Below are 24,862 nucleotides of genomic sequence, written 5' to 3' on the forward strand. Positions count from 1 at the left end.
CCTCCTGGAACAAACATGTAGCTTTATAAAGCTGCAGCCTTGCAGCACCTCAGGGGAAGAGCTGCTGCATCAAGCCTTTCGTGTCCCCGTTAGCTCCTAGCCTAGCTCCAGCCTTCACCATGGACTTTTCTATTGACCCATGCGAACCAGAGTTCCCTGTACCCCAAGTACAGTAAACAAGCCAACAAAATGGTGCTCCCAAACCCACCCTTAAATCCACTGGTCTGTTCTTTAACGTGATCTCGATCAATCGAGACAGCAAATTGCAGCCTCTTCCCTTCCCACACGTGCCCTCCTTCCTCCGCCAGCCCACGAACAATCCTCACAAAAGCACCATCAGCAGCAACCTCTGAAGCAGGACACAGCCACCGAGACGGTTGGTTGAGACCATCAAATAATAATTTACTGTGATTCGATCTGTGGCTTTGTACAGTTGCCGGGATGGGAGGAGGCCAAAGGAGGAGGGGATGGGGAAAGAAAAAAAGTCATCTGCTGCAGGCCTGGGTGAAATGCGAGATAGTCCATGGAGGGGCTCATGCTCTCCCGTCCTCTTCCTCCTCCTCTTCCTCTCCCCCTCCTGCCACACTCCTCCCCTGAATCCATTTGTTTCTTCTTTTGCTTCACCTCTTTCCTTGCGCTCTGCACAGTGGAAACCCCTCCAAGTCACAGTCCAGGCAGCTGAAACAAGAAGGGGGAGACATGAATTAGTGCCCGTTTCACCTGAGACTCCTGCTCCCCCGCTGCCCTCCGTGCGGAGGCCGGGTCCATGCGGGCTGCCAGGCTGGCGCTCGCTCGGCAGGGAGCAGCCGCCCCAAGTGGGCGAAGGGAAGAGCAGCCCGGGCAGCGCTGGGGCTCTCCGCCTGCTTTCAGCTGCGAGCCAGGGCCGGAAACGGGCCCCAAGCTCATGTCTCCATCCAGAGGAAACGCTCCTGAACAGCTGCGCGATGGAACATCTGGGCGCCTCCCTGAGCAGTGCTGAGGTTCCCAGGGAGGTCTCGCCCCACGCTCCCCTCGCCCAGGAGCCGAGGGGTGGCGTGCGCAGCCCGTTACAGGCAGGGGAAGAGCTCTGCTGCGCTCGTGGCCTTCGCCTCAGAAAGCAATGGAGAAAAAACTGCTGCCCCACCTGAAGCTGGGCCCTCTTGGAGGGCTCTCTAGCTGGTGTGGGCATTTTCTCTAGGACGTCAGCAGTTGTATAAAGGGGTAAAGGGCTGCCAATCCTGCTTGGAAGACTGCCCCATCCAAAAGGCCCCTCCAGGACAGGGTAGTACGGGCTTTTCTTACTCTGCTCCCAGCTGGTGCAAGTTGTCTGCCTGGGGCACTTGGCCCCCATTCTCTCCCAAAGCCCTTCTGCCACAGAAAGACTCAGTTACGCAGTTGCTCCTCCAACGCATAAACCACAGTGATGAATGTCTGGCCTAAGGCAACCAACCGACAGGAGCTCTCCCTCACTGCCACCCGGCAGGATTGCAACGACTGAGATAAACTCACCATTGGAACCAAGAAAAGGAGAGCAAACACAGAAAAGCAACACTGGGCGTGATGAAAAACACTGTTTCTGGCTGCGATGCACAATTTATAAAGGCAAATCAGCCCCCTTATGGCTAATTCTCAGCATTGCATCAGTGCCCAGTGCCCCTGAGGATACATCTAGTGAGAAAGCATATCTGCTCCACTGTTTTAGGACGATGCCCTTTGCCCAAGGAGCTAGTGTGGTGACACATCTCCTCGTCTAAGCTAATTAGGACCATTGCCAGCTGAAGGCACCGTGAGCCACACGCCTTCTTTCAGGGGGTCGACACAGGAAGGGCCTGTCTTGGGGAAAGTGAAAAAAAGCTTTTTCCCATGTTCTGCAAAAGTCTGTTCCACTGAATGAGGAAAAGAAGTCAAGCAACCCTTTCCTTCTGTACATTTCCTCAGAAAAGTGGATGTTTTAGACTTACCTATGTTCAGAGAGAAAATGCTATTTCAAACAAAAATCTGTTTTAATTAAAAAATTCACGCTACCGAAACAATTTCTGCTGCATTTGTTGGCAGCCAAGTCCATCTGCAGTCACCCTCTTCCTTGCTTCCAACCTCCCTGTGCCTTGTCTCCTGCTTCCCAAGCTCACCTTAGTCACGATATCACACATTTACAGTTCATGCAGCCAGGGCCGCTCTCATCGGGCGGATTGAGCTTGCGCAGCTTGTGCTGACGGATCTCCCGCACTAAGGTGTAGAAGGCATCTTCAACGCCCTGGAAAAGGCACACCAAGTTTCACTTGATTTGCATGAGAGAAAGGACAGTGGAGAGAACAGAGGCGTTCACCTACCAGCTAGAAACCACCAACAGAAAACTGCCTGGAGGCTTTGGAGGGGTGCAGATTACCAAACTGCAGACAGGCAATTAAGATGAGAGCTAACGGGATCCTAGTCCTGGCCCCAAGGAGTGAGCGAGACTGAAGTCATGACCACTTGATGGGGCAGCTCTTAAGCCCTTGTGATTAACCAGCTTTCAGGAACAAGACTGCCATCCAAGAGAAGGGCCATCACTAAATGGCAGAAGGGACCCGCTGCCTCTTTTCCACCGCTAGGCTCTGAGAGCCCCACATGGTCCTTCTGGACAAAACGGATGGACAGCCCTGCCTTCTCGACAGACACTGCGAGCCAGAGCTCCTGGTGGCACCGCAGTGGGGAAGGCCTTTAGAGGCAGGCTTGGGGCAGTACGAGCAGTCTTCTTCCTTCTGCTGCTGCCAGAGCATGAACTACACCCTCCTGCAGGAGCACTTAGCCTTGAGGAGGCAACTAACCTCAGCCCTTCCACAAATCTGTCTGCAAAGCGCACACAGAGCCAAGCACCCTCTGACATACGGCATTGCACGGGTCTGTCCACCTGGGACACAGCACTGTATGTGCTGTCCAAAACAGAGGCAGCAGCTGGGGGAGGCCTGGGGAGATGCCCGGAGGTCCTGCTACGTGAATGTATTTCCCCAGCATCACCAACAGACTCAGCAGGCCATCAAGCAGAGCTTGCAGACAGGCTAAGGTGGCAGCCAGCTCCAGGGCTGGGCTTTCCGGCAGCTTCGCTTCAAGCACCTCGATGGTGGTAAATGAGTATCTGTGCTGGGCTGCTCTTAACTCACACTCGCCTCCCTGCCTGCCACCACTGCAGGGCTGGTGGGGCCCTCAGAGCGCGTGGGGCTGAGCAGCTGGAGCGCCCCGAGCCCCCACGTGCAGGGCTGCCACTGTGCCCGTCCTGCCGCTGCCAGCGAGGCGCCTCGGCCGCGCACGCAGGGAAGGGGGTGGCTGCTACGCAGGGAATTCAGCGCAGAGCATCCCCAGGCAGCCAACACGAAGTGCTGATGTGCAGTGCGACCCGTTCCCGGCTCCCTGGGACAGCACGCAGGTCAGAGGAGCCCAAGGAAGACTTTCACCATGGGATGGTTTAACCTGTCCCTCCTCCTACCTGTCTGGTTTTGGCAGATGTTTCTATGTAAGGGATCCCGTAACTGCGGGCCAGGTCCTGTGCTTGCCGTGTCTCCACTGTCCGGGCTGGCAGGTCGCATTTATTCCCCACCAGCACCATGGGAACATCATCCGAGTCTTTCACCCTCTTGATCTGCTCTCTGCAAGAATAAGAGATGCCAAAGTGAAGGGTAGGCAGTTTTAGTGGGCTCCCCCACCAGAGCAGAGGAAAGGCCACTTTTAATCAATGATTACAGAGTTACGCTTCACTCCTACAACCCGTTTTGTGCAGGGCTTTCAAAACCACCTAAGCGACCCCAGCACGTACACCAGGCAACTGCAAACAGTTAGGTCTCTTTTGGAAGTGAAAGCTAAACATATCTCTGCAACTGTTTAAAAAAATCATCTTGAAATTATGGGGATCTATATTAAGACATGACCATAACCTTCTAAGATGATTTAACCTAAATTCAGATGAATACTCAAGCAGTTACCTATACACTTGCGACATGTTAGGTCAAGTAATACTCCTGCCTAGAGAAAAGAAGCCAGATAAAGAGTTGCAAAAAGAGTTTGGTGAGCTGATAAACCAGCTTTTGGCAACTGTAACCTTTTCTGCAGATGCACAGACAGTATTTTCTTCATTCCAGATTAGTTCCATTCAGTCAAAGTTGAGAAACCACCTGGGAGCTAAAAAAGCCATGATGCTTGCTTTTCGGTTCCAATCTCTGCATTAAAGCTAGATGAGTGGGGATAAGATCAACTGCTTTTAAAATCTTAAGGGCTATTATGGCTGCAAACAATCCATTCAATTCCCTCATGGTAGATAATAACTTCCTTTGTTTAAGAAATTACTTAACTTCTGATGCAAAGCAGCTTTTTTGCTCACATATCCAGGACTATTAAGATGGTTTTATTTAACTAATGAAAGCATTTTTAAATGCTGTTTTCTGCATTTTAGTGGTATTCAAATTTCCATCCAAAGCAGCTTGACCACACATTGTGTTTAAAAAAAATCAATCATCCTTTTTTCATATAGTAACACACAGAAACCCAGTCTGAATATATGCATAAGTAGCTATAAAGCTACTTAAGTGTTCAGTGTAACATCCTGATCAGCAAAAGCAAGTACTAAATTTAGTGCACAGGCTACACTTAGTTGAAAACAGATACCTCCTAATGGTTACTAACCAGCAAGAATGAGCACTTCTCTAGGGAAAAGCCTTTCTAAAGTGCAAAAGCGAAGAGCACATGCAAACTGAGATTAAAGCCAGAGATTTGCATCATGATTAAAACCGGCGCTTGAAATCAAGCCACCCTGCAAGTGCTTCACGGGCCCCAGTCCCAGCTCCTGAATCCGCAGGAGTTTTAGGAAAATCCCCCCTTGTCCTTCACTGCAGCTGAGCAAGCCAAGTTAGAGCACGGCCGCAGTCCCTGGCGAGAGGCCGCAGGGCTGAGGGCTGCTGGCATCACCCCGCAGAGCAGCCGCGCGGTGCCCTGCGAGGAGCCCTCGCGCCGCTCCTGCCCACGCTCCGAGCCCTGCCGCGGAGCCCTCTGCCTTGCGCACCGCGCTGGGAGCTGCTCCTGGCTCTGCCTCTGCCCGGCACATCCCGCTGCACAAGGCACCTCCCCGTGACTCTGGCGCGCCCCCTCTGTGGGGTGCAGGGCTGCCCCCCTGCACCCACAGAGCAGCCCTGCCAGCCCGCACTGCCCTCCCTATCCTTCCCGCCTCCCCCCCAGCCCCAGTGCAGGATAAACCCAGAGATCGATTGCACTAACAAAGCCATTCCATTAATTAGAGAGGGAAGGGAGGGGGTTGTGAAGGATCAGCTCTCTCTTTAGTCACCATAAACACTTAAACATTACATTAGCAAGTCCCCAAAGGCCGCAAGCAATCCCTTTGGATGGGTTTTATTGGAGTCACCACATTAGCCGTCTGCTCCATCTCTTCCTGGGGGAATGGCCACTTGAGCTAATTGTCTCTGCTGTGAGGTGGAGGCCTGATCCCAAAGGGCGGGCAGGGCGCTGCCGTGGCAAGGCCTCCTCGCGCAGGGCCAGAGAGAAGGGGCCTGCGCCCGCTACTGACCTGTACTGGTGAATGTCCTCAAAAGACTTTGTATTGTTAATGGCGAAGACGCACAGGAATCCCTCCCCTGTCCTCATGTACTGGTCTCTCATGGCACTGTACTCCTCTTGCCCTGCTGTGTCCAAGATGTCTAACAAACAGGTCTCTCCATCAATGACGACTTGTTTTCTGTAGGAATCCTGCAGGCCCAGGAGACAGGGAGAAAGGGAGAAGAGAAGCATTAAGGAGGGCCTGCAAGAAAAGGTTTAACCCACGGGACACAAGCACTCAAATCCAGCTGCCCTGTTGGAACGGGAACAGACAGGAGCTCCGTGTTTCCCTTGGGTGCTGGTTTGCCTGTACACGCAAGCAGGCACCACCACCTCCGCGCGTGGCCCTGGGCCAAGGCAGGAGCAACGCCTGGCCTGGGCAGCAGGGCCAGGGGCTGCCGGGCAGGGAGCTCGGGAAGAGACCAGGCCACATGCTGCCGGGATGCAGCTCCATGGAAATAACTGACTCGTTGCTTTTAAAAATGGAAGGGAAGGGAAAAAGAAGAGGAAGAAAAGGAAAAAGAAGAAAGGAGCAGCTGAGCGGGTTTGCCCTCGCGCCGCTGTGAGGGCCGGCGGCGCTCAGCCGCCCTCGGCAGCCGTGGCTGGCGCCGGCAGGCAGGGAGGCGGCGGGTGCCGGGGCTCGCGGGAGCCCCCGCGGTGCAGCGCTGCCAGCCCGCGCGCTGCGTAAAGGGCCCTCTCTGGACTGGCACGGCAGGCAGGGAGACAGAAAAGTGCTGACAAGTCATCCCGGCTGCTGCCGCTCTCAGGCCTGCTGTGTCCAGCATGATCTGTCCTACGAGCGACCATCCCGCCCCGTCTTTGATGGCTGAGGAGGCACCTCGCATCTGTTTCTGGCCCTGGAGGAGCAACCCAGAGGACAAGGCCTCTGCTTGCCCTCTGCTTGCCCTTCTCCAAATCCCTCTGCTGTTGCTGCCCCACAAGCCGTGGAGCAGCCTCCCAGCGCCCAGCCTCCCTGCTCCGCACGAGGCACTTGGAAAGTCACAGGGAAGGAGGCCCCAGGGCTGGCAGGCGCCGCCTGTGATCTGCGGGGGCAGAGATCATCCTCTACGGGCCCCAGCTTAGGCACCAGAGGCAATCTCCATCCATAAGGCTGCAAATTCAAACATTAAAAAGAGACAAGAATTACCCTGTCAGGAGGGTGTTTCCCATATCCACTTTTTGCCCAGAGGGGCTCTGGGAAAGGCAGGGAATATCCAGGCAGTCTCTTTGAAGCCGTGTGTTTTCCCTGCGGTGGAGATGACTGCAGCTCATGGCGTATGTGAAGCGGCCTGGAAACCACCGAGCGGCTCCTGCGGGGGGTCGGAACGGTGGGCGCTGCTCCCAACCACATCCCCTCTGCGCGTGGCCAGTCTCACTGCAAGGGGCAACACTGGGGCAACTCGCACACACACGGACAACCTCCTTGCTCTCTGACAGCTCTACCGCCCATACAGCACAGCTGGCTCCACTCTTAGCCAGAACCTATGTATTTTTGTGAAGAATATATAGGTCCAAATATGTGATGCGACATCTCTACAGCTTTTCATTCTGCAACCCCTCTAGTTTCAGACTGCAACAAAGTCAGAGGGCTGCCCGCCTGCTGAAGACCGTGTCCATGGCACCAGGTGCGCTGGGCCCTGGGAGAGCCGGTCTGCAGCCGAGCAGCAGGCACAGCAAAGGGAAGGACCAGGGCCCGCAGCGGTGGCGAGGGGGAGCAAAGCAAACCCAGACTCCACCTCAGAGCTGCAGCTAGCAGGGCTAGCTTGCGTCTGTCTTCACCTTGCCCTCACAGCCATGAAATCAGAGCGGTGAGACCTGCTCTGCTGTGACCTTCGCGGCAATTGCTCCCCAGAAGTGTCGGGTTGCTGACCCAAGGGGACGGGCAGCGTGGTGTGATGGCACGGCGCCTTGCCAGCCGCTCCACAGCAGCTGGCAGGCTGCCCTGCAGCGGCGCGCTCACGGTGCTAATGGGTAATGTATCTGGAGCCTCGCTGGAGCAAGGTGAAAGGACACTGTGGCCACCACCTGGGTCCCAGCCCGCCTCTCCAGACGCGGTGCAGGAGCAGATGCCAACTCAGGTGCCAGCTCTGCCTGGGGCCGGTGTTGCTGCCCACAGCAGAGCTGGGGAATTTGCCCCCGCGGCAGCCTGACTCACCGCGGCACTGAGAACGTCCCACCACACAGAGAGCTCCTTGTCATCTTCAGCGCCACAACAGCGTGATTGGTCGCACTCAAGGCATGTTCTCCGTGACTCCTTTTATCACCATCCTCTGCTGCCCCATTTCTGACTACAAAAGAAACCTCAGCGGCTGGGAAGTCAAGATGTGATCATCTCCCACCTGGCCGTAAGCAAACGGTATCTTCAGAGCCATCTCCAACCTCCTGCTCCGAGGGTGGTTGCGAGCGGGGCCGTGCTCGGCAAGGGCCGGCTGCCGTCGCACGCACCCGCCGCTGACTCCCGTCCACCCCTGCTCCCTGGCGCGTGTCCGAGGGCCAGGCCTCTCCGTGCAAGTGCTCACGCTCCACTGCCAAGCCCCGAATTTCAGCAGAAGGTCTCGCAACCAGGCTGCACGCCTGGAGAGAGGCGCTCTCACATTCTGCCTCAGGTTATCACTCCAAACATAGAGCAAGGGCTGAACGCTGAGGAACACGAGGCTCCCCAGAAAGGCTTGCGGAAGGATCAAGAGCTCTAGCAAGCACAGACTTGCAGTCTTGGCAAGGATGCTTTGTGCTCCCCAGGTGCTGTAGGAAGGGACCACCAGCACTTTCGGAGCAGGAGTCATTGCTGGGAGAAGACCAGACTTCCCCAGCTCCAGCTGAAGCCCCCACAGGTGTTTGCTACAGAGGCTCCGCTCACTTCCCACCGATACCCCCGCCCTCTGCACCGGTGGTTGCGCTCCCTCCTCCGCCCTGCTGCTGGGCAGCGCAGTCGCAGCCGCAAGGGCAGCCGGCCACCCACTCGGCGTGAGCCCCTCAGCACGAACACACGCGTCACACTGCGGCAGCCGGGCACCAGCTTCCCGCTGCTCCGCTGCTCTGCACCCTCCCTGCTCCAGAGTCCCCAGCGGCTCAAGCCCGTCTTCGTGCTCAACAGGAAAGGGCTGCAAGATGACAGAAATAAACCCCTCTGTCCCCCCGCGCTGCAGCACGTGGCAATTCCCGACTCTGTCTTGGGAACGCAGACGAATGTTGTTCCAGCGGCTGAAAAGACTGATTTAAATGACTGCAGCTCTGAGGTGACCACATGTGAGCCATGAACTGCAAGCACTTAGGAGTGGACACCTCAGACTGTCCAAGGTAGGAGGACGGGCGGTGGGGACACGAGCACTGCTCAGCCTGTTGGCTCTCTGCTGCAGCACAGCAGAAACGTTGCATGGGAGGGGAAGTCAGTGGCCGGGCCTGCCCAGCACCTGTGAACACCTCTGGGCTTTCCGCCCGGTTTCTGCAGCGGGCATCCTCTCATCTCTGCATGTGTGTGTGTCTCTACTCCTCCCATCTCCCGCCTGCAGCATGTCCTGCCCTTGCAGCTCAGCCCTTCCCTACCCCTATGTGCTGCGTATCAGCTGGAACATCAGATCCTTGAGCTGATGCGGTGCGAGAGGGAAAGCAGTGGGCACAGTGCAGCTCCTGGTGCCCCTGCGGCTCGGGGAGTGCCACAGAGCTACGCTGGCTTCGCGGAGGTGCCAACAGAAGCACAGAGCAGAGGAAAGGGGCACACAGTGGGATGCCCCCCTGGGCATTGCTCAGGGTCTCTGCCCCCCGGCTGATCCCCCGACAGCCCGCAATGGTCTCCTCCTGCCCGGGGGACCCCTGCTCCCACCCACTTCTAAACACGCTCACTGCGTTTATGCAGCGTGAGTGGCAGCGCAGTGCAGGCCTTTACTCCACGCACACACTCGCCTCTATTTCCCCTCTCAACCTGCACGTCGCAGCACTGCTCTGCTGTGTGTTACTCATCTCCTGGGCATGATCCCAAGAAGCTTAGTCACAGGAGGATGGGGAGTTTGTTGGTCACATTCATCCCTGCACATCCTAAATCCCTATAAAATGAAGTCTAATAGAAAGGGAGCCTTTCAGGAGGGTGTTGGTCAGGGAGGGAGGAGAGCAGGCATTTCCAAGAGCACCCACACGAGCTGCACACAGAGCGGCAGGGGCAGGCAGGGTGAGGAGGGCGTGCTGCTAAATGCCATGCAAGGTTTACATTCCCCACTGCGTGTTTACATGGAGAAAATTCCCAACAGGGTGCATGTAAGTGGGGGCAGGCGTCTGCAAACAAATCCAGCAGCACCGTCTGGTAAAAAGGAGGCCCGAACCCAACTCATCATGGGTCAGAGCTGCATCTGCCTGCCACCAGTTCAAAGGAGACGGGACTTTCCTTCCCTCTCCTCCCAGCGCTGCTGCTCCCTCACCCCTTAACGCAGGCATTTCCCCAGGGAGGCTGCTCTTGATCAGCAGCTCTTTCGTGAAGAACAACCTGAAGCAGATGTTGAGGAAAATGCTGGAGATGCTGCATCAAGGCTCTCACGCTATACAGAGGGTGCATCGTTCCTGCTGTACATGAAACTGCACAGGAAGGCCCAGGGCCATGTCCCACCTTTCTCCAGAGGGGACCAGCCGCTGGAGGCCAGGACCATAAATCCCTGGTGTTGGTATGGGGAGGAAAAGGGAGGGAGGCCCCCTCAAAAATGTGAATCCGAGTGGACTACAATGTCTTGCAGCAAACAGTTAGACAGGAAAACAAAATAGCAGTCTTTTGTTGTTTATGTAAAAGCTAATGTTTTCTAAGCAAGTTGGTTTGTTTAGAAACAGTATTTTGGGGCTGAGAGTACTTAAAATGCAGAAATAATATTAGTGTTGGACAAATAAAAAAGTTAGTTCAACCCAAAAAGAAAAGACTTTTCAAGTGCTCAGACTGGCCAACAACTAAAACAAATAGACATTAATGCTTTGCATAGCTTTCCTGGGCACTCCAGCAGGCAAAAAGACGCGTCAGCCAGAAGAGTGAGTACTTCCCTCCTCCCCAGAGGTCCTTCGTCCCCCAGGCAGAGCAGGCCAGCCTGGTGCAGGCACAGGGAGCACCAGGAGCTTGGGCTGGCCAGTGGGTCACTTGTGCCTGGCTCTGCAGGGCACCACCACAGCCAGGTCTCTCCTGAATTTCCCCACAATTCGCCCTCTTTTATACTTTTTACTCTGCGAATGATGCTATGGATAAAGAACAGAGGGGAGAGGAGAGAAGCTGGGCAAGGAGAGGGCTGGATCTCAGAGGCAGGTGCAGCACTGGGACTCAAGACCCCTAACTGAATTCCAAGCTTTGCCACAGACTTTCTGTGCCACCTCAGCCAGAGATGCTTTAAGTGCAGTCTCTTTTTCCACTCCCCATCTGTAGGATAATATGAATATTTTTGCCTTTCTATCAAGGCTTGTCTCTCTTGTGTATCTAAGTTACAAGCTCTTCAAGATGGAGCCCACACGCACAACGCCTACCCAAATAGATTTCTGGGGACTTTTTAGGCATAATAATAATAATTGCAATAACCACAGCTGTTTTTATACACATGTGGTACAGAATCCTCCAGGACTGCAGACAGGGAGGCTACTGTTCGAGAGGTAGGACAGAGCTGTGATTTAGATTCCCAGGGTGGACTTATTCCTAGTATAGAATGGGCCACAAAATGCCACAAATGCAGTGCTGTCTGTGCAGCACTGCACAGACCTACCCTGAGCAACGGGTATCATGCAGTAGGTCAAATCACACAGGAGGTAAAACCAGCATCTCCTCAGCAATGGTGGAACAGTGAAGGTAGCTGGAGAATGGGGTACATTTTTAAAAGGCATTAAAATGTCTGTTGTTTACACTGGCAGTGTGGAAATCTGAATTCTGAAGATCGAAAACTGTACTCTGCAGCACCTCCAGAAGGAAAAGGCCTTTGGCTGCTTCTCAAGATGGAGTACTGAGCTAGGCAGGCAAGTGCTGTGATCCATGCTGATTATGTGACAAATATACTAATCATTAACTCCTCCTAACAGAACACAAACAGAACCGGTCCTTTCAGCTCCCTCCCTGCTCTCCCTCTCACCAAAGTGGGCACTCGCCTGGGTCTGGCAGAGGACGAAAGCCAGGAGCTCAGGGTGCACTAGCAGTCTCCTTGGAAGCAACCCCCCCTGTTTTGTCTTTCCTGAAGCACTAAGCTATTTTGTAGAATCTGCAAATCCTGGGAAAGAGCTGAAGTGTCATTTTCCCTATTACAGAACAAATCTATAATCACGCATGAGACAGCGCCAAGAAAGTCAATGAGCTTCCTGCTCTGCAGAGGGGTGGGGTCTCTTAAAAGACATCCAGCAGCCTTCACCTCTCTTTGTTCTGTTAACCTGCACCTGTGCCCACAGCAGTGCCGTGCCAGCCGTTACAGTGGAGCTGCTTGGTGTGTCTCACTTAAGGGGCAGAATAAGCATAATACCACTGAGCTCTGCTATGGCCCACTCTATCAGGGTGTCTCAAAACATCTCACATAGGGAGTCAGTATACTTAATTTTACAGAAGAAATGGAAGCACAGACACAAAATTGGTCTTTGTTCCCAAACCTTTTTAATCCTCCCTACACTGACATCTAATCGGAATGAGGGGCTTTTGTGCTGTCTCAGCTCTTGGTTCCTGCACAGCTCTACCAAGGGCTCTGCCACCTTCACTGTCTCTCTCGCTACTTCTCCTCAACAGACACTGCTGTTGCTCTTCAGGAGGCACAAACTAGTGTGGAAATTCAGGATAGTTTTGTGAAGCAGAGAAACATCCCCACTCAGGCTCAGACTGAGTCCAAGCCAAACACACTTTGGATTCACAGTGAAATGAAGAAGAACAATGGGAAAACATACATACAGACAGGCCCTCTTCCAGAGCCACTCACCTCTATTGTGGGGTCATATTCATCAACGAAATGGTTCTGAATGAGCTGTATCGTCAAAGCGCTCTTCCCAACACCACCAGCTCCCACCACCACCAGCTTGTACTCAGTCATCTTCCAGCCGACCCCAGCTCAGGACTTCCAGGAGCACCACCACCTGCAAGGAGAAACACAGATATCAGGAAAGGGGCCTGCTGCTGTCTCTGCAGTGGGGGCTGCCTGACCAGCTCCAGGACACACCAGTGGTTGGAAAACACAGAGACTGTGAAGAACAGGCTCGTTTTGTGGGTATCGATGCCCTTTCCCAGGCAACTGTCCCTGACACCTTGTCCCAGAAGCACACAGATGCCTGGACATGGGAGTCAGGGACCTGCCATGTCACATGCTGTTAAACACAAAGACCACCCAGTTCTCCAAGGCAGATGATGCAGAGGTGAAGTACTCAGAGCAGTCCAAAGGTATCGGACCCGGCAGTGGCAGAGACAGCAATACAACACTCAGTCTCTTGGTGTAGGACCTTAGTCCAGGCTCTCATCTGAGGAGGTTTTAATGGCATTTTAAGGTGCTTGACTTCAGCAGGGATTGAGTATGGGACAAGGTCAATTCAGTCCACTCTGAAGATAAAAATTCTGGATGACAAAGAGAGAAATATTTTCCATGCTCCTCAAGGGGAAGAAAAACAGCATGTCACCATCAGGGACTCATGTATTTTTAAAGTAAATTTTCTCTAGCTATGAAATTGTCACTGCAAGGTGTTCTACCTAAATCCTGCTGTTTACTGTCCTCCCAAGCTCCATCCAGTGCTGTTTAATCTAATACCTTCCACTACTAATGAAGGTTACTTAAAATGATCGAAGAAATCAATCAAAGTGAATATGAAGCCATGCGTCACATCTTCCTTGGGATATTCTGCACATCCTTCAGCCTGATATGGAGGAGGGGAACTTCACACATCCCCAGAGCAAGCCGCACCACCTAAGGGAGTATTTTCCAGATATGAAAAGCAAGGTGTAGGATAAGGATTTGCTTTATCTCAAGCTGGTGACCCAAAATCAGCAGATAGATTTGAAAGCCTTGGCCAAAGTGCTTTGCATGTCAACACCCACAATACAGTAACGAGAAAACTGTGAAGAGGCCCAGGCCCCCCTCAAGTAAGTTTTTTTAGCTACATGTTTTCACCTTGGAGGCTGAATTTCAAGCAAACTGCATTTTGCCATAGGGCAGGTTTGAGATGGCTGCACACCCACATCCTCTGGCCATCCTCTGCCTAAAAATTGCCTCTTACCGAACTGGAAGTTGCAGGTTGGGACAGAGAAGGACCACAGGCTATGTCCTATTCCTGGGCGGAAAGCAGCCCTGTGGAAGCGGCATGTGCATTCCCACTACACGAAGCTGGCACAGACCACAGAGGAGGATGAGTGGCTGCAACGGGAGGTGCTACCAGAAAGGTGCTCTCTGGGGATGCTTAATGGGGATGGCAGAAGGCATCCACACTCATGCAGAAATCTGCCTCCTGCCACAGGAGAAAATTCCCTCCCCTTCCTCTCTGCTTCCTTGAATGTCTGCCCTGGTTCTATTGAGAAAGAGGAACTCTGACTTAGCATTAGGGTTACAAAGGCCCCAAGCTTTAAGCAGACGTCCACACTCACTGCAGTGCTGCTCCTTGGCGCTGAACGTCACCTCAGGTCGGCCTGGCCCGCCGGCACTAACTGCAGGCTGCAGGGGAGGGGCCCAGGAGGAGGTGCCCGCCAAGCCCACAGCCCGGCTGCTGTCCCACATGCTCTGCTCGCACGTCACCTGCCTTTCCCAGCAGTGAGGGCCCGCGCGCTTCCTTGTTTGCCCTCGGAGCTCTGTGAGGAGCCAGGTGCCATGCAGAGCAGCGCCAGCCCCAGGAACTGCCCGGGCACAGCAATTCCCCAAGCATCATAAAACCTCAGCGTCTCAACCCATCTGTAAAAACAACCCTGTGAGCCAAAAAGGCAGCTGTGCTCCAGGGCACCAGTCCCCCAGCTCCCCAGCACAGACATGGAAACAGGGGCTCCCCATGCACTCGCCTCTGAATTCCCTTCTCCTGCTGGCCCCCAGGCTGGCTCCGTGCGACGGCGGCGCAGGGAGCAGCGGGCTGGCAGAGGGCGGCTCACGCGCCGCGGGGCATAGCCAAAGGCTGGGAATGCCGGGCCGCGGTCGCGACGAGGGCTCCTGCGCAGCCTGACGCAGCAGCAGCCATGGGCGCATCGTGCAGGCAGCAGACACCCGTGCGGGAGGAACAGAGAAGCTGCTGAGAGTCTCCATCCTTCTCCCGCTAAGCCCGGAGCCTCTGCCTGGATGGATCCCTACTGGGGATCCCTACAGCTCCTCCGAGCATGGCCCTTTCCCGCAGCTCCCCAGGACTTCCCAAATCTGCAGCGCTCTACAGCGCTTTCTGCAGCAGCGCCTCTGAACCGCTGCTCTCCACCGCCGCTGACACGGAGCCACCACAAGCCAAGTCCCCTCTCCCAGCTTGTTTTTTGGCTGGATCAATCCCCCGACCCCGTGCCAGCACAGCGCAGGAACTAGGAGCAAGGAGGCTGGAGACACAAATGTTATGCTGCTTCCAAATATATTGAGTTGTATCAGTTGCGGGTATCCATGCTGGCTCTCCTGCCTCAGCGCTGCTCCCGTAAATGGGTGGCATTAGAAAAAATACCGAGTCGGCTTCAGATAAATTGAATCTAAGAAGCCATTAAACAGCTTGGGTTTATGGCTTTGTTTTTCTATCTGATGAAACACTGGAAGATTTCCCTATCTGTGGCAGAAGCAGCCACCCAGGTGCTTTTTTTTTCTCCTTGTAACACAGCACCGCTGTGATGTCTTCACTACAGTTCTGCCAACTCTGAGAAATCTAAGTCATATTTCATGATTTCTTTAAAATCAGGCCCTGAGATTACACAATATTATGAGGGGACATAGCTATGTTATTAAAAGAAAGAGAAGGAAAGAAAGAGAAATAACTGTTTTCCTTCACGGCTGCAGAAAAGACTATGAAGAGTGTGAGTCCTAGCAGCTCAAAATCAGGCAGACAATTTTAAGAAGACTGATTAAAAACAAACATTGAAGTCCCGATTCCTGGTGCTCTGAGGTCGGAAGGCTCTAGTCACTTGGGTGGCAAAGCCAGCAAGGGCCACGGCGTTTCGAGCCGTAGGGAAACACTCAGTGGAGGCCACATCTTCATCTGGAAGCCCTGGCAGCGCCGCATTTCCCATCGGGCAGGTCATTGCCAGCGGTGTGCTAACCAGGAGGAGCTGCAGACGGATGTGCTCTCGGGAGATGCACGGATTTGGTCGGGCGGCTAGTACCAAGTGCACCAGCAAAGGCCATTGCACATCCAGCCCGCGTCCGCACCTAACGTATTTGCTAACGCAGTGCAGATCTAATCTAAAGTAGGCCAAAACTCTCTGACTGCAATGTCCATCTGATTGCAACCTTAAACCACCCTGACAGTTCAATTACCTACTCAGGCTTGGAGCAGACACAAGCGAGCCTTGCCAGAGCCCTTTCTTTAGCTGCTACCTCAACATAGAAAGAGAAACAAAGACGATATCCAGCTCAAGCACCCAGGATCTCGGAGCAAGGTAAGGAAACAAGCAGCACGGGCCCAAGCAGTGTGAAGCAGGAACCCTGGATCCAGGCACATTCTGTGGTGCCTTTCTCCACTGGTGGGGAAGCCATAGCCCATTAAGGGGAGGAGAAAATAAGGAGCAAATACTGCGATCGCCTGGTCTATCCCCAGGCATGCTGCTCCTTCCCAGCAAAACCCCATGTACCTCTGTTCCTGTGCCAAGGAAAAGCTTGGGCTTGAAAGCCAGACTACAAGAGTGTCTATTGCACACAGTGGCACCAAGAGAAGGAATATAGCTCTGCTCCATTAATGTACACCCTCGCTTACACAAACAGCTCCATGTCCAAGGGACAAGATAGGTGCCCTTTCCACCCAGGGCTTCTTGTGTCTGTGATGGGAAGACATTTAACAAGGAAAGAGGCAGGGAAATGGGGCCTGAAGAAAGAGGCCAACTGCCAAGACCCACCCATCCAGCTGGCCCAGATGGGATCACTCCTGCAGCCAAGCAGCTTCACAGCCAGAGAGGTGTCTTGAGGGTCTAAGGGGGCCGTTCAACCGAGTCCCACCTTACAGAGCAGAGAGGTCTCCAACTCATAGCAAAACACACAGCAGCTGCCAAGAAAGGCTTTCAGGGCCCACAAAGGTCCATGCTGTAACCGAGCTTCTCCAGGAGCTAACAGCTGCTGTGATGATGCTCAAGGGGAGCTGCGATGCCGCCCGGGACGACTGATACAGACCAAGGTGCCTCTCCTGGTCCAGGCCCTGCAGGCCCCTACCTGGGTAGAGGCCCAGGGCACAGGACCTGTGTGTGGAGGCTGGGCCTCCTGCCTCGCCTTGGCCACAGACAGAAGAGAACGGGACCCCTGTGCTGGCCCATGCTGGTCAGCTTTGAAACCGGTTTCCCAAACATGTGGCTTACACTTGGCCTTGGAAATAGGTCCCTTGCAGATGGTCCAAGGTGGTCTGTGATGGTCATCACAGCCTGCTTTGAATGCACTGCCTCGGCTCTCCTCAGAGCCTCCGTTTCAGCCCAAAGGAAATCAGGAGAGCGGTCAGGGCGGCTGGGGCCACCAGCGCCACACAGATCCGCACACACAAGCACTCTTGCTCCCAGGATCCAGGGCAGTTTCTGTAGCCAGCTCTTTCCATTATTTCTGCTTTGGGTCCGAGACTGTGCTTTTGTGTGTCGCTGTCTGTCAGCAAAACCCGAGGAGAGCGGGCAGGGCGCTGGCTGCGCAGAGCGCTGAACAGAGCGTGGGGCTCTGCGGCGCTGCAGCAGGGACAGCCCTACCCCACACATCTCCCTGCCCACCCCCCTGCCCCGCAGGCACACGGGGCTTTCTGCTCTGGCTCCCCCAGCAAAACACGGACCTCAGTTCCCTCCTCCTCACCCACCTGAGAGGCAGCAGCACTTGAAACAAAGGGAGGGAAAAGCTCTTGCTCCTCATCACTCACTCGTGTCAGGTGCACATGTCCCCTAATATCTGCTGTCAAACTGACTGTGCTTCTCTGAGTCTTGCCCTCGGAAGTTTCAGGCCATCGGGACTGTTTAGGCTATTTATCTGCAATTTTAGCAAAAGATGTTCAATAAAACAAGCCACGGTAAAAAAACCCCAGAGCTACACAGAGACCAAACCACTATGGGCAGTGCTGGCTGGCGCAGCACAGCTCAGTGCTGCAGGGCCAGCACTGCGTCCTCCACAGGGGAGGCGAGGCAGAGCCCAGCCCGAGGTGCTCTGCAATGCAACAGACTCCCAAAGTTAACAGGACATTAGTGGCTGAAAAGTCCCCCAATCCCTCCTTCTGGCAGCCATTCCCAGGCAGCTTCGCTGAACAGCAGTCAGAGCTCACTGAAAGTCGTCTCCTCGCTTGACGGATCCTCTAATAGTTGTAGCCTTCCTCACACTTATCTCCTATCCTGGACAAGTGGATGAGACAACCGAAACTGCAGACAGAAATGCCAAGACCTTTAACTGGAGGAGTGGGATGCTCTGGCCTCCTGAAAGCGCCTGCTTATGATTTATCAGTGAGAGAAATTTAATGAGTTAGAGGTCGGGGTATGATCATGCCAGCTTAAACAGCAATGTCTCTCCCTTCCCCAGAGCACCCATGATAGTTGCTCTTCAGAGAGAGTGCAGACCCAACTGCTCACCACGGTGAAAAACCCCACGTGGTCTCATTCAAGAAACCATCCTTCCAAAGATAACATATCTGGTTTTCCCAAGAAGGGGAGGTGGGGAAGAGCAGGAAGAGCAAGGATTTGTGCTGGAGAGATGGTAACAGACCCAAGTTACTGCGCTCAGCCAGGGACTCACCGGATGGAAATTTGCAGCCTGCTGATTGCTGTGAAAGCCTTTTCTGGTGTGAGACTTTCCAGAGGAGAAAAAGCAAGCGGTTGTAGTTCTCAGCAGCTAATGCAGATCCCAGACAGTGCTGACCAAAAAATAACAGAGCAAAACATGAAAGCACAGCTTCCTGGTCCCACGCGAAGCAGCAGTAGCCTGAGCTGGGTCAGCCGCCTGTTGTCCTCCCTGTCTATCCAAACCCATCGCCTCCGCAATACCTAGCAGCCTTCCTCACTCTCTCAGCCTTGGAAAGCAGTGCAGGGCTGCCGAGCAAACAGCCAAGGAAGATGCCACGGAGCAGAGCCATCAGGAGCGCTGCCTGTGGAGAGCAGCGCTGGGATGTGAGCGCCAAGCCAGCAGCCCAAGCATGGAGCTGTTTCCTGACCTCGCGGATTTTCTTCTGTAGAGAGACGGCTCCTGGCTCCCATTCAGAGCTGTCTAGGAAAGCCTAGCCGAGAGCTTCCGCCTGGCAGCAGCAGCTGCTCCCAGCCCAGTAGCCCATGAATCCTCCCCCGCCTCCGTGGATTTCCCAGGCAGCAGGAGCAGCACAGCTTCAGGAAACAAGAAACATCTGCCAGCCTTGTCCAGGGAGCAGGGAGAGCAAGCGCCCTGCGCCAGCCCCGTGGCCTCGACGGGAGGGGTGAAGGCCAAGGTGAGAGCAGCAGGCACATCCCTCCATGCCTTCTCTCCAGCTGTGCCTGAGCGTGCCAGGCTCCGGGCAACACCAAGGCCCTGGCTGCGGCAGCACGGGCTGAGAAGCGGCACAGCAGCTCTTGCAGGTGACCATGCATGGGGCCAAAACGCAAAAGCACTGTCAGACCTAAGGCAGCTGAGCACAAGCTCCCCTTAGAGAAGTTACAGAAGCTATAACCCTGCTTCAAGCTCATCCTACACAGAAGAGCCTGGCACCCTGCGCAAAATACAGACACATGATTTGGGGGCCTGGCTGATGACCACAGCTGAACTCATAGCAACACTAGGACAGCCTTGAGAAATCTTCCGACCCTTGCTTGGTGCATGTGGAGGTGAGGATCGTGGAGGCTTGACCCACTCCACACTGCCCAACCTGTCGGTACAGCTTAAGGTAAGGTTCAAGTGTTAAGGGAGAGGGATTTGCAGTGGATCCCCAATGCAGTCACCACTAAGGGCCTCTGACAGCCTTCAAGCAGGATCATGGGCGCATTCTCTGCTTCCTTGCTTCCCTCTTACTGACTTGTTCCTCCACAAGGTGGATATAAACAAGCCAAGAGGCAGATTTTTGTGCAGTGCTGCCATGTTGAGGCCAACTGCAAAGGAAGTTTTACAACTGCTTTGCACTACTGAACATACTAACATGATATTTCAAGTGGGAAGATCTGCATTTAAAAACATGGGAAATCAGTTCCATTTCTGCAAATCTCTTAAAATACATCTCAGATTGGGCATCTTTTCTTCCAAAAGCCCTGTCCACATGAGCTGATGAACCCGTTGAGCACGAGTGTTTCAGTGGTTGATTTTCTTCCCCTTCATCAGAGACACCTTGCAGGCAGGTTGTCTACAGTGATCCATGAAAACAATGCTTGTCCTAACTATCCATCAGCGGCCTGGGATGACACATCCATGATTCGGGAATTCTGCTCAGTGATTTTAAAACATTGATAGAGCAAACCTTGCTGCTGCAGCCCTGCCACTGTCCCGGCTCCTCCACTCGCTGGTGCACAACACTGTCACCAGCTACATAGACACAGCCCTCGCAAGGACCGCAAGATCATCTCCAGCGGCTTGAAATGCCACCTTTGCTTTCACGCAAGGATCAAAATGCTGATGTTCTCCTCAGCCTGAAACAGATTAGGGAAATGAGGCTGGCAAGCCGAAGCTCTGCTGTGAAGCACAGCCTATCCAGTGCTTCATTTTAATTTACTTGTTGCTTTTCAAATTAACAAACAAGTGGGCTGCAAATCTATCATGACGTGCTTGGCTGTTGGCTCACTGGCTTTATAATCACAAACTCCAGACAACACAGCCCACAGCTGAAAAGAGGCAGGCTTGCCAAAATGAAACAAGAGCTGCAAATGGTGGCCCCATTTTGGAGAAAGAGCTTGGAGATAATAAATGTCTTACACTTAGGGAAAAAAAAAAAAAAAAAAAAAAAAAACTAAAAAGAACAGAATGGCTCTGCCCAGCCTTTGGAAATTCTTTAAGATCTGAAGGAAGAGGAAGTCTGTCCCAAAAGGTTGAAGAGTAGAAATACTGCTGCAGAGGAGGAAAAGGGACAAGAAGGACATCATGACACGAAGGACATCATGACAAGAAGGACATCATGTAGGAGGCTTAAAACACAGCCACCTGTTAAAGGAGATGCAGAAAACCCTGGATGAAGAACCGTGAAAATCTGAGGGCAGGTCCAAGGTGCAGGCAAGGAAAAGAGAGCATCTGTCTCTCCACAAGAGCCATGAACATGTCCCAGCACCAGGTGGAAGCCACAGCTTCGCACAGCCTGTGAACAGGCACAGACCAGGCCTTGTACAGCACTCTGCCCTTGCAGTTTCTAGTTGAGGTGCCCCGGCAATACAACCCCTCTATATATTTTAATTATATAGGAAGCAGCACGATCATGTGCTATTAGCAGCAAGCTAGCCTGGCTATACTGTTCTTCCTTTTCTTCCCAATTTGCAAGTTTAATAAGGATCCTGGTTGTGTGCTTATTCTGTAACAGAAACAAGTGGTGCTCTCAGCTCTGCCTAATGGTTCTATTAAAACTACTGAAAGCAGCACCCAATCTAGACAAGTCAGTAGCATGATAAACCCAGTTCACAACCTGCTGTCCCAGAGCTTTCTGTCTGAACTGATATTCAGCACAGGAATCGCCCCTTTAACCAATAAAGGTCATCAAATTGATTACACTCAAAAGAAAGGTGAGCAGGTTCCCATGGTGGACAATCTAAGTGCAGCTTGTCCCTCTCTACGTAAGCAAGAGCAGCAATTGTAAGGACAAAGGAGAATGGAGTTTTGCTGGAAAGCCTGGGTAAAGGTGAACGACTGAAGGCCAAAACCGGGCTACAAAGAGGCTGGGACACCAGGGGATGATTAGGTAATGCAAACGGAGCACTAATCTGGCAGCCAGAACCTAGGCCTAGTATCAACTGTGCTGGTGCATGTGCGAAATTGGTGTGGGGGAGGAAAAGCTCCCACTGCTGAGATGCAGATGACTGTAAACCACCACAGCTCCTCTGCTTTCATCTGCTTTCCTACCTCCTGGAGCCGAGCACGTGGTTTGGAGCCAGACACTTCCCACCCTGGGCAGGCAGCACTCAGCATTACCCTAGAAAAGCAACTTCTGCCCAGACCGCTCAGCCAGCTTTGGAAAAAGGAAGAAAGTATTTTGCATGATGGAGAGGCTTGGACACTAACGGAACTCAGGAGGCAGCATTTGGTCTTACTTTGCATCAAAATCCCATTTATAAATCATCAGTGAAAGGCAGTGTGATACATCTTCAGCGTACAAGGGAAAGCACAGGTACCCTAGGAAAGTTACAAGACCCACACGACAGATGAGAACAGCTGTAACTACTAAAATGTGTTGGCAATCATGAACCCAGGCTCTAAGCAGTCTTTTGACTTGCTGGACTCAGTACCAAATTGTAATGCATGATTCCCCCGCCAAGAATATGTCCACAAGAAATAAGGTACAACAGAGTATAAACTTGGACGAGATGTGTAGGTAGCTCCTATGCATCTCTGGAAACACAATTATTAACAGGGATAGAGAGCAAATTTCAGGACAAATGCTGCCAAGTCACAGGGTGGGAATTACAAAAGACACCGTCTCTCAGCTGGTTATTTTTCAACAGCCTTTCCTAAATATCTTAAAAGGGACAAATACGGATCTATTCCTCTAGTCACAGAGCTACAAGAAATGCAGCAGCCAATTCTCTCCCAGAGGATGCTGGCCACGTGCAGAGACATTAGTGGCACAAACACCACCAGAGACAGGCAAAGCAAGCAAGTCAAGGGACTGGCCCAAAGGCACTGCGCAACTGCATGGCCAAGCTGGGAAGTAAATTCAGCCAACAGGACTCCCCATCCTGCGCCTCGAGCATTCAGCCCCATGGTGGTCACGGCTACTGTGGCAACCTGGAGAAGAAAGTTCCATGTACAGGTTTGGACGGGAAAGCCGTCAGTCTCCCGCTGCGCCTTTGTGTTCAGCTGTCCCAGCCGGCAGCTCCCCGCCGAGCGGAGCTGCCCTTGCAGGGATGTTTGGCGCAAACAGCAAATCCTGGGCAGGGAGGCCCACCATGCCTGGGAGGAACCCGGCTCTCCAATTATCCTCATGAAATCACAACTGTGTCACGAGCGCAGGGAGGGCGGCAGCAACAGGCAGAGGCGCGGGATGCTCCGAGGCACAGAGCGCAAGCGACGGATGGGAAGGGACTAGCTGCTGGGACTAGCTGATACCGACACCAGACGGGGCAGCAACCAACAGGGCTGACAAACAAAAGGCCACATTTAATCCACTCTATGGAGGTCACAGGCAACATTTTGCAGCTGAGACATCCTTCTGCCTTGGGAAGACACTCCCCCCTCCCTCCTGAGTGGCCTCCAGCCAGCCCCAGCCAGCGAGCAGTACGACCAACGGGGATAGTTCAAAGAGCAAATGCACTTCCAGGTTCCCACTTCTCTGTGCAGAGGGTTAGCAGACAGCGGTGCCATTTCTGCGGGAGGGCAGGAGTCACGGCCAGACAGAGACATATGTCACACAGCTCATCCAAGAGCAAAGAACAGGCGCACGTGCAGCGTGCCTGGCAGAGGACGGTGTGCGCTGCTGGGCTGGCAGCGTCTGCCGGGCCGGAAGACGAAGGCTAAATGCCAAGGCCTTGGAGAGCAGCAGCTGCCTCCCTGCACACCACCAAGCACACCGCCAGGGAAGAAGCCGCTCTGTATTGTCGTGGGACTTGGCTTCAGGTTTATGTTAGGGCTGTTTTCTGGCCCTGTCACAGATGTGTCTTAGAGACTACGTGTCTCTAAAACGCAGTCACACTGACATCAAAAAAATCTCAAAATATCACCTCATGGAAGGATTTTCAGCTGGTCAGGGAGCTTTTGCTGAGGTGTCAGCACGTGATAGATGGGGCATGTCTTGGAGGAGATGGGCCTGACTGGAACCATCTCACCGTTTCTCTCGGGTGAACCACAGCTCCAGAAAGGGAAAAGCCACTGGCTCACTGTGACCTAATACATCTCACAAGGCAAGGACAACTCTACCCGTCCTGACCTGAGCACGGGCACTGCATATTGGAATAAAAAAAAATCCTGCATTCAAGAAGCGCATTCCCGCTACAAGATTTCCGTTCTCCTTTACCTCTCCATTCTTTGCCATTCCTCTGAAACAACTGCTGACGGGGAACATTTTGAAAGCTAGTTTCAGGAAGCCCATCTAAGCCGTTTTCATTTTGAAGAATTTGCAATGGAAATAGGTCTTACTGTTCAGCTTCCTGCTTGCTTTAAAAAATCTTAACACATACACATTTTTATAGCAAAAAAATGGACAAAGAAGCACGGTTTCTGCAACTGGTAATTTTCAAAAGTTGTTTTGGTAATGCTTTTGATTTTTAAATCCTTTTAAACAATATTTCTCAGAAAACGACCTTTTAAAAAGGCCATTTTGGGGAGGCAAAATAATACTATGAGAGTCTTGGTAAACTCTGGTCTCGAGGAACGAAACGGTGCATGAAGCACATGCCTTATCTTACCACAGCCACTGCAGAAGAAAGGTTGGGAAAATGAACCAGAGGGACAGGAAGTGGGTGGAAAGAAGTGCAACTCGGGATAGTGAATGAATATCTTAGCAAAGCACTGGCCTGGGCTCCTTACAATCCCCAGTGCCACTCACCCTTTGGATGGCTAACCAGTCCGGCAGAGAAACAGGATCCTCTCATCCGGGGGTGGCTCCAGGCCCCGCTAGAAGGAGAAGAAGCACAGAGGAGTGAGAACACGACAGGCTCTGGCTCTGCAGAGGAGACAAGATTTTACACAAATGACCAAGTGTTTGTGCCAGCCACGACCCCTGCGAGAAGGGGGAACTGTGTGCAGGGGGCACAGGATGTACAGCTGTACTGGAGCTCCGTGAAAACTCCCTGCATGGTCACTGAGACACCTAAGTCGGTGAGGGGAATCACGCTCCAAAAGCGCCTAAATCTCTGCACTGGTGTCAGAGGAGGCAACTAGCTCCACAGAGACCCCAGCAGTGCCAGCAGCAGGGCTGGACAGAGAAGCCAGGATGGCACTTTCCCAAATGCAGGGCTCAAGAGGCCCCAGGCTCCTGCCTGGCCTGGCTGGACTCGGATCCGGTTAGTGGGAGGTGCCAGCGCAGACTGGGACAGCATTGCTCAAGCGTCCGCGCTTTGATAAAGCCAAAGACTACCCTCCCCAGGGCACAAATATGCTGCTTCCCCTTAGTACTCGCCAAATGCCACCCTGTTTTCAGC

The 24,862-nt window shown here is 53.2% G+C and overlaps 1 protein-coding gene across 1 annotated transcript; it reads right to left on the bottom strand.

The window, feature by feature from the left end:
* Positions 1 to 381: 381 nt before the first annotated feature.
* On the bottom strand, positions 382 to 24,334 carry HRAS (HRas proto-oncogene, GTPase). Its single transcript, XM_010222825.2, has 6 exons — positions 24,268 to 24,334; positions 12,459 to 12,612; positions 5,528 to 5,706; positions 3,443 to 3,602; positions 2,109 to 2,233; positions 382 to 678 (listed from the first exon to the last, which is right to left on the bottom strand). The coding sequence occupies exons 2-5, from the start codon at positions 12,567 to 12,569 to the stop codon at positions 2,114 to 2,116; spliced, it is 570 nt and encodes a 189-aa protein (XP_010221127.1). The 5' UTR covers positions 12,570 to 12,612; positions 24,268 to 24,334; the 3' UTR covers positions 382 to 678; positions 2,109 to 2,113.
* Positions 24,335 to 24,862: the final 528 nt, after the last annotated feature.

The sequence above is a fragment of the Tinamus guttatus genome, unplaced genomic scaffold (assembly GCF_059628265.1).
Source record: "Tinamus guttatus ecotype Peru unplaced genomic scaffold, ASM5962826v1 Tinamus_guttatus_pri_ptg000240l, whole genome shotgun sequence".
Lineage (NCBI taxonomy): Eukaryota > Metazoa > Chordata > Aves > Tinamiformes > Tinamidae > Tinamus > Tinamus guttatus.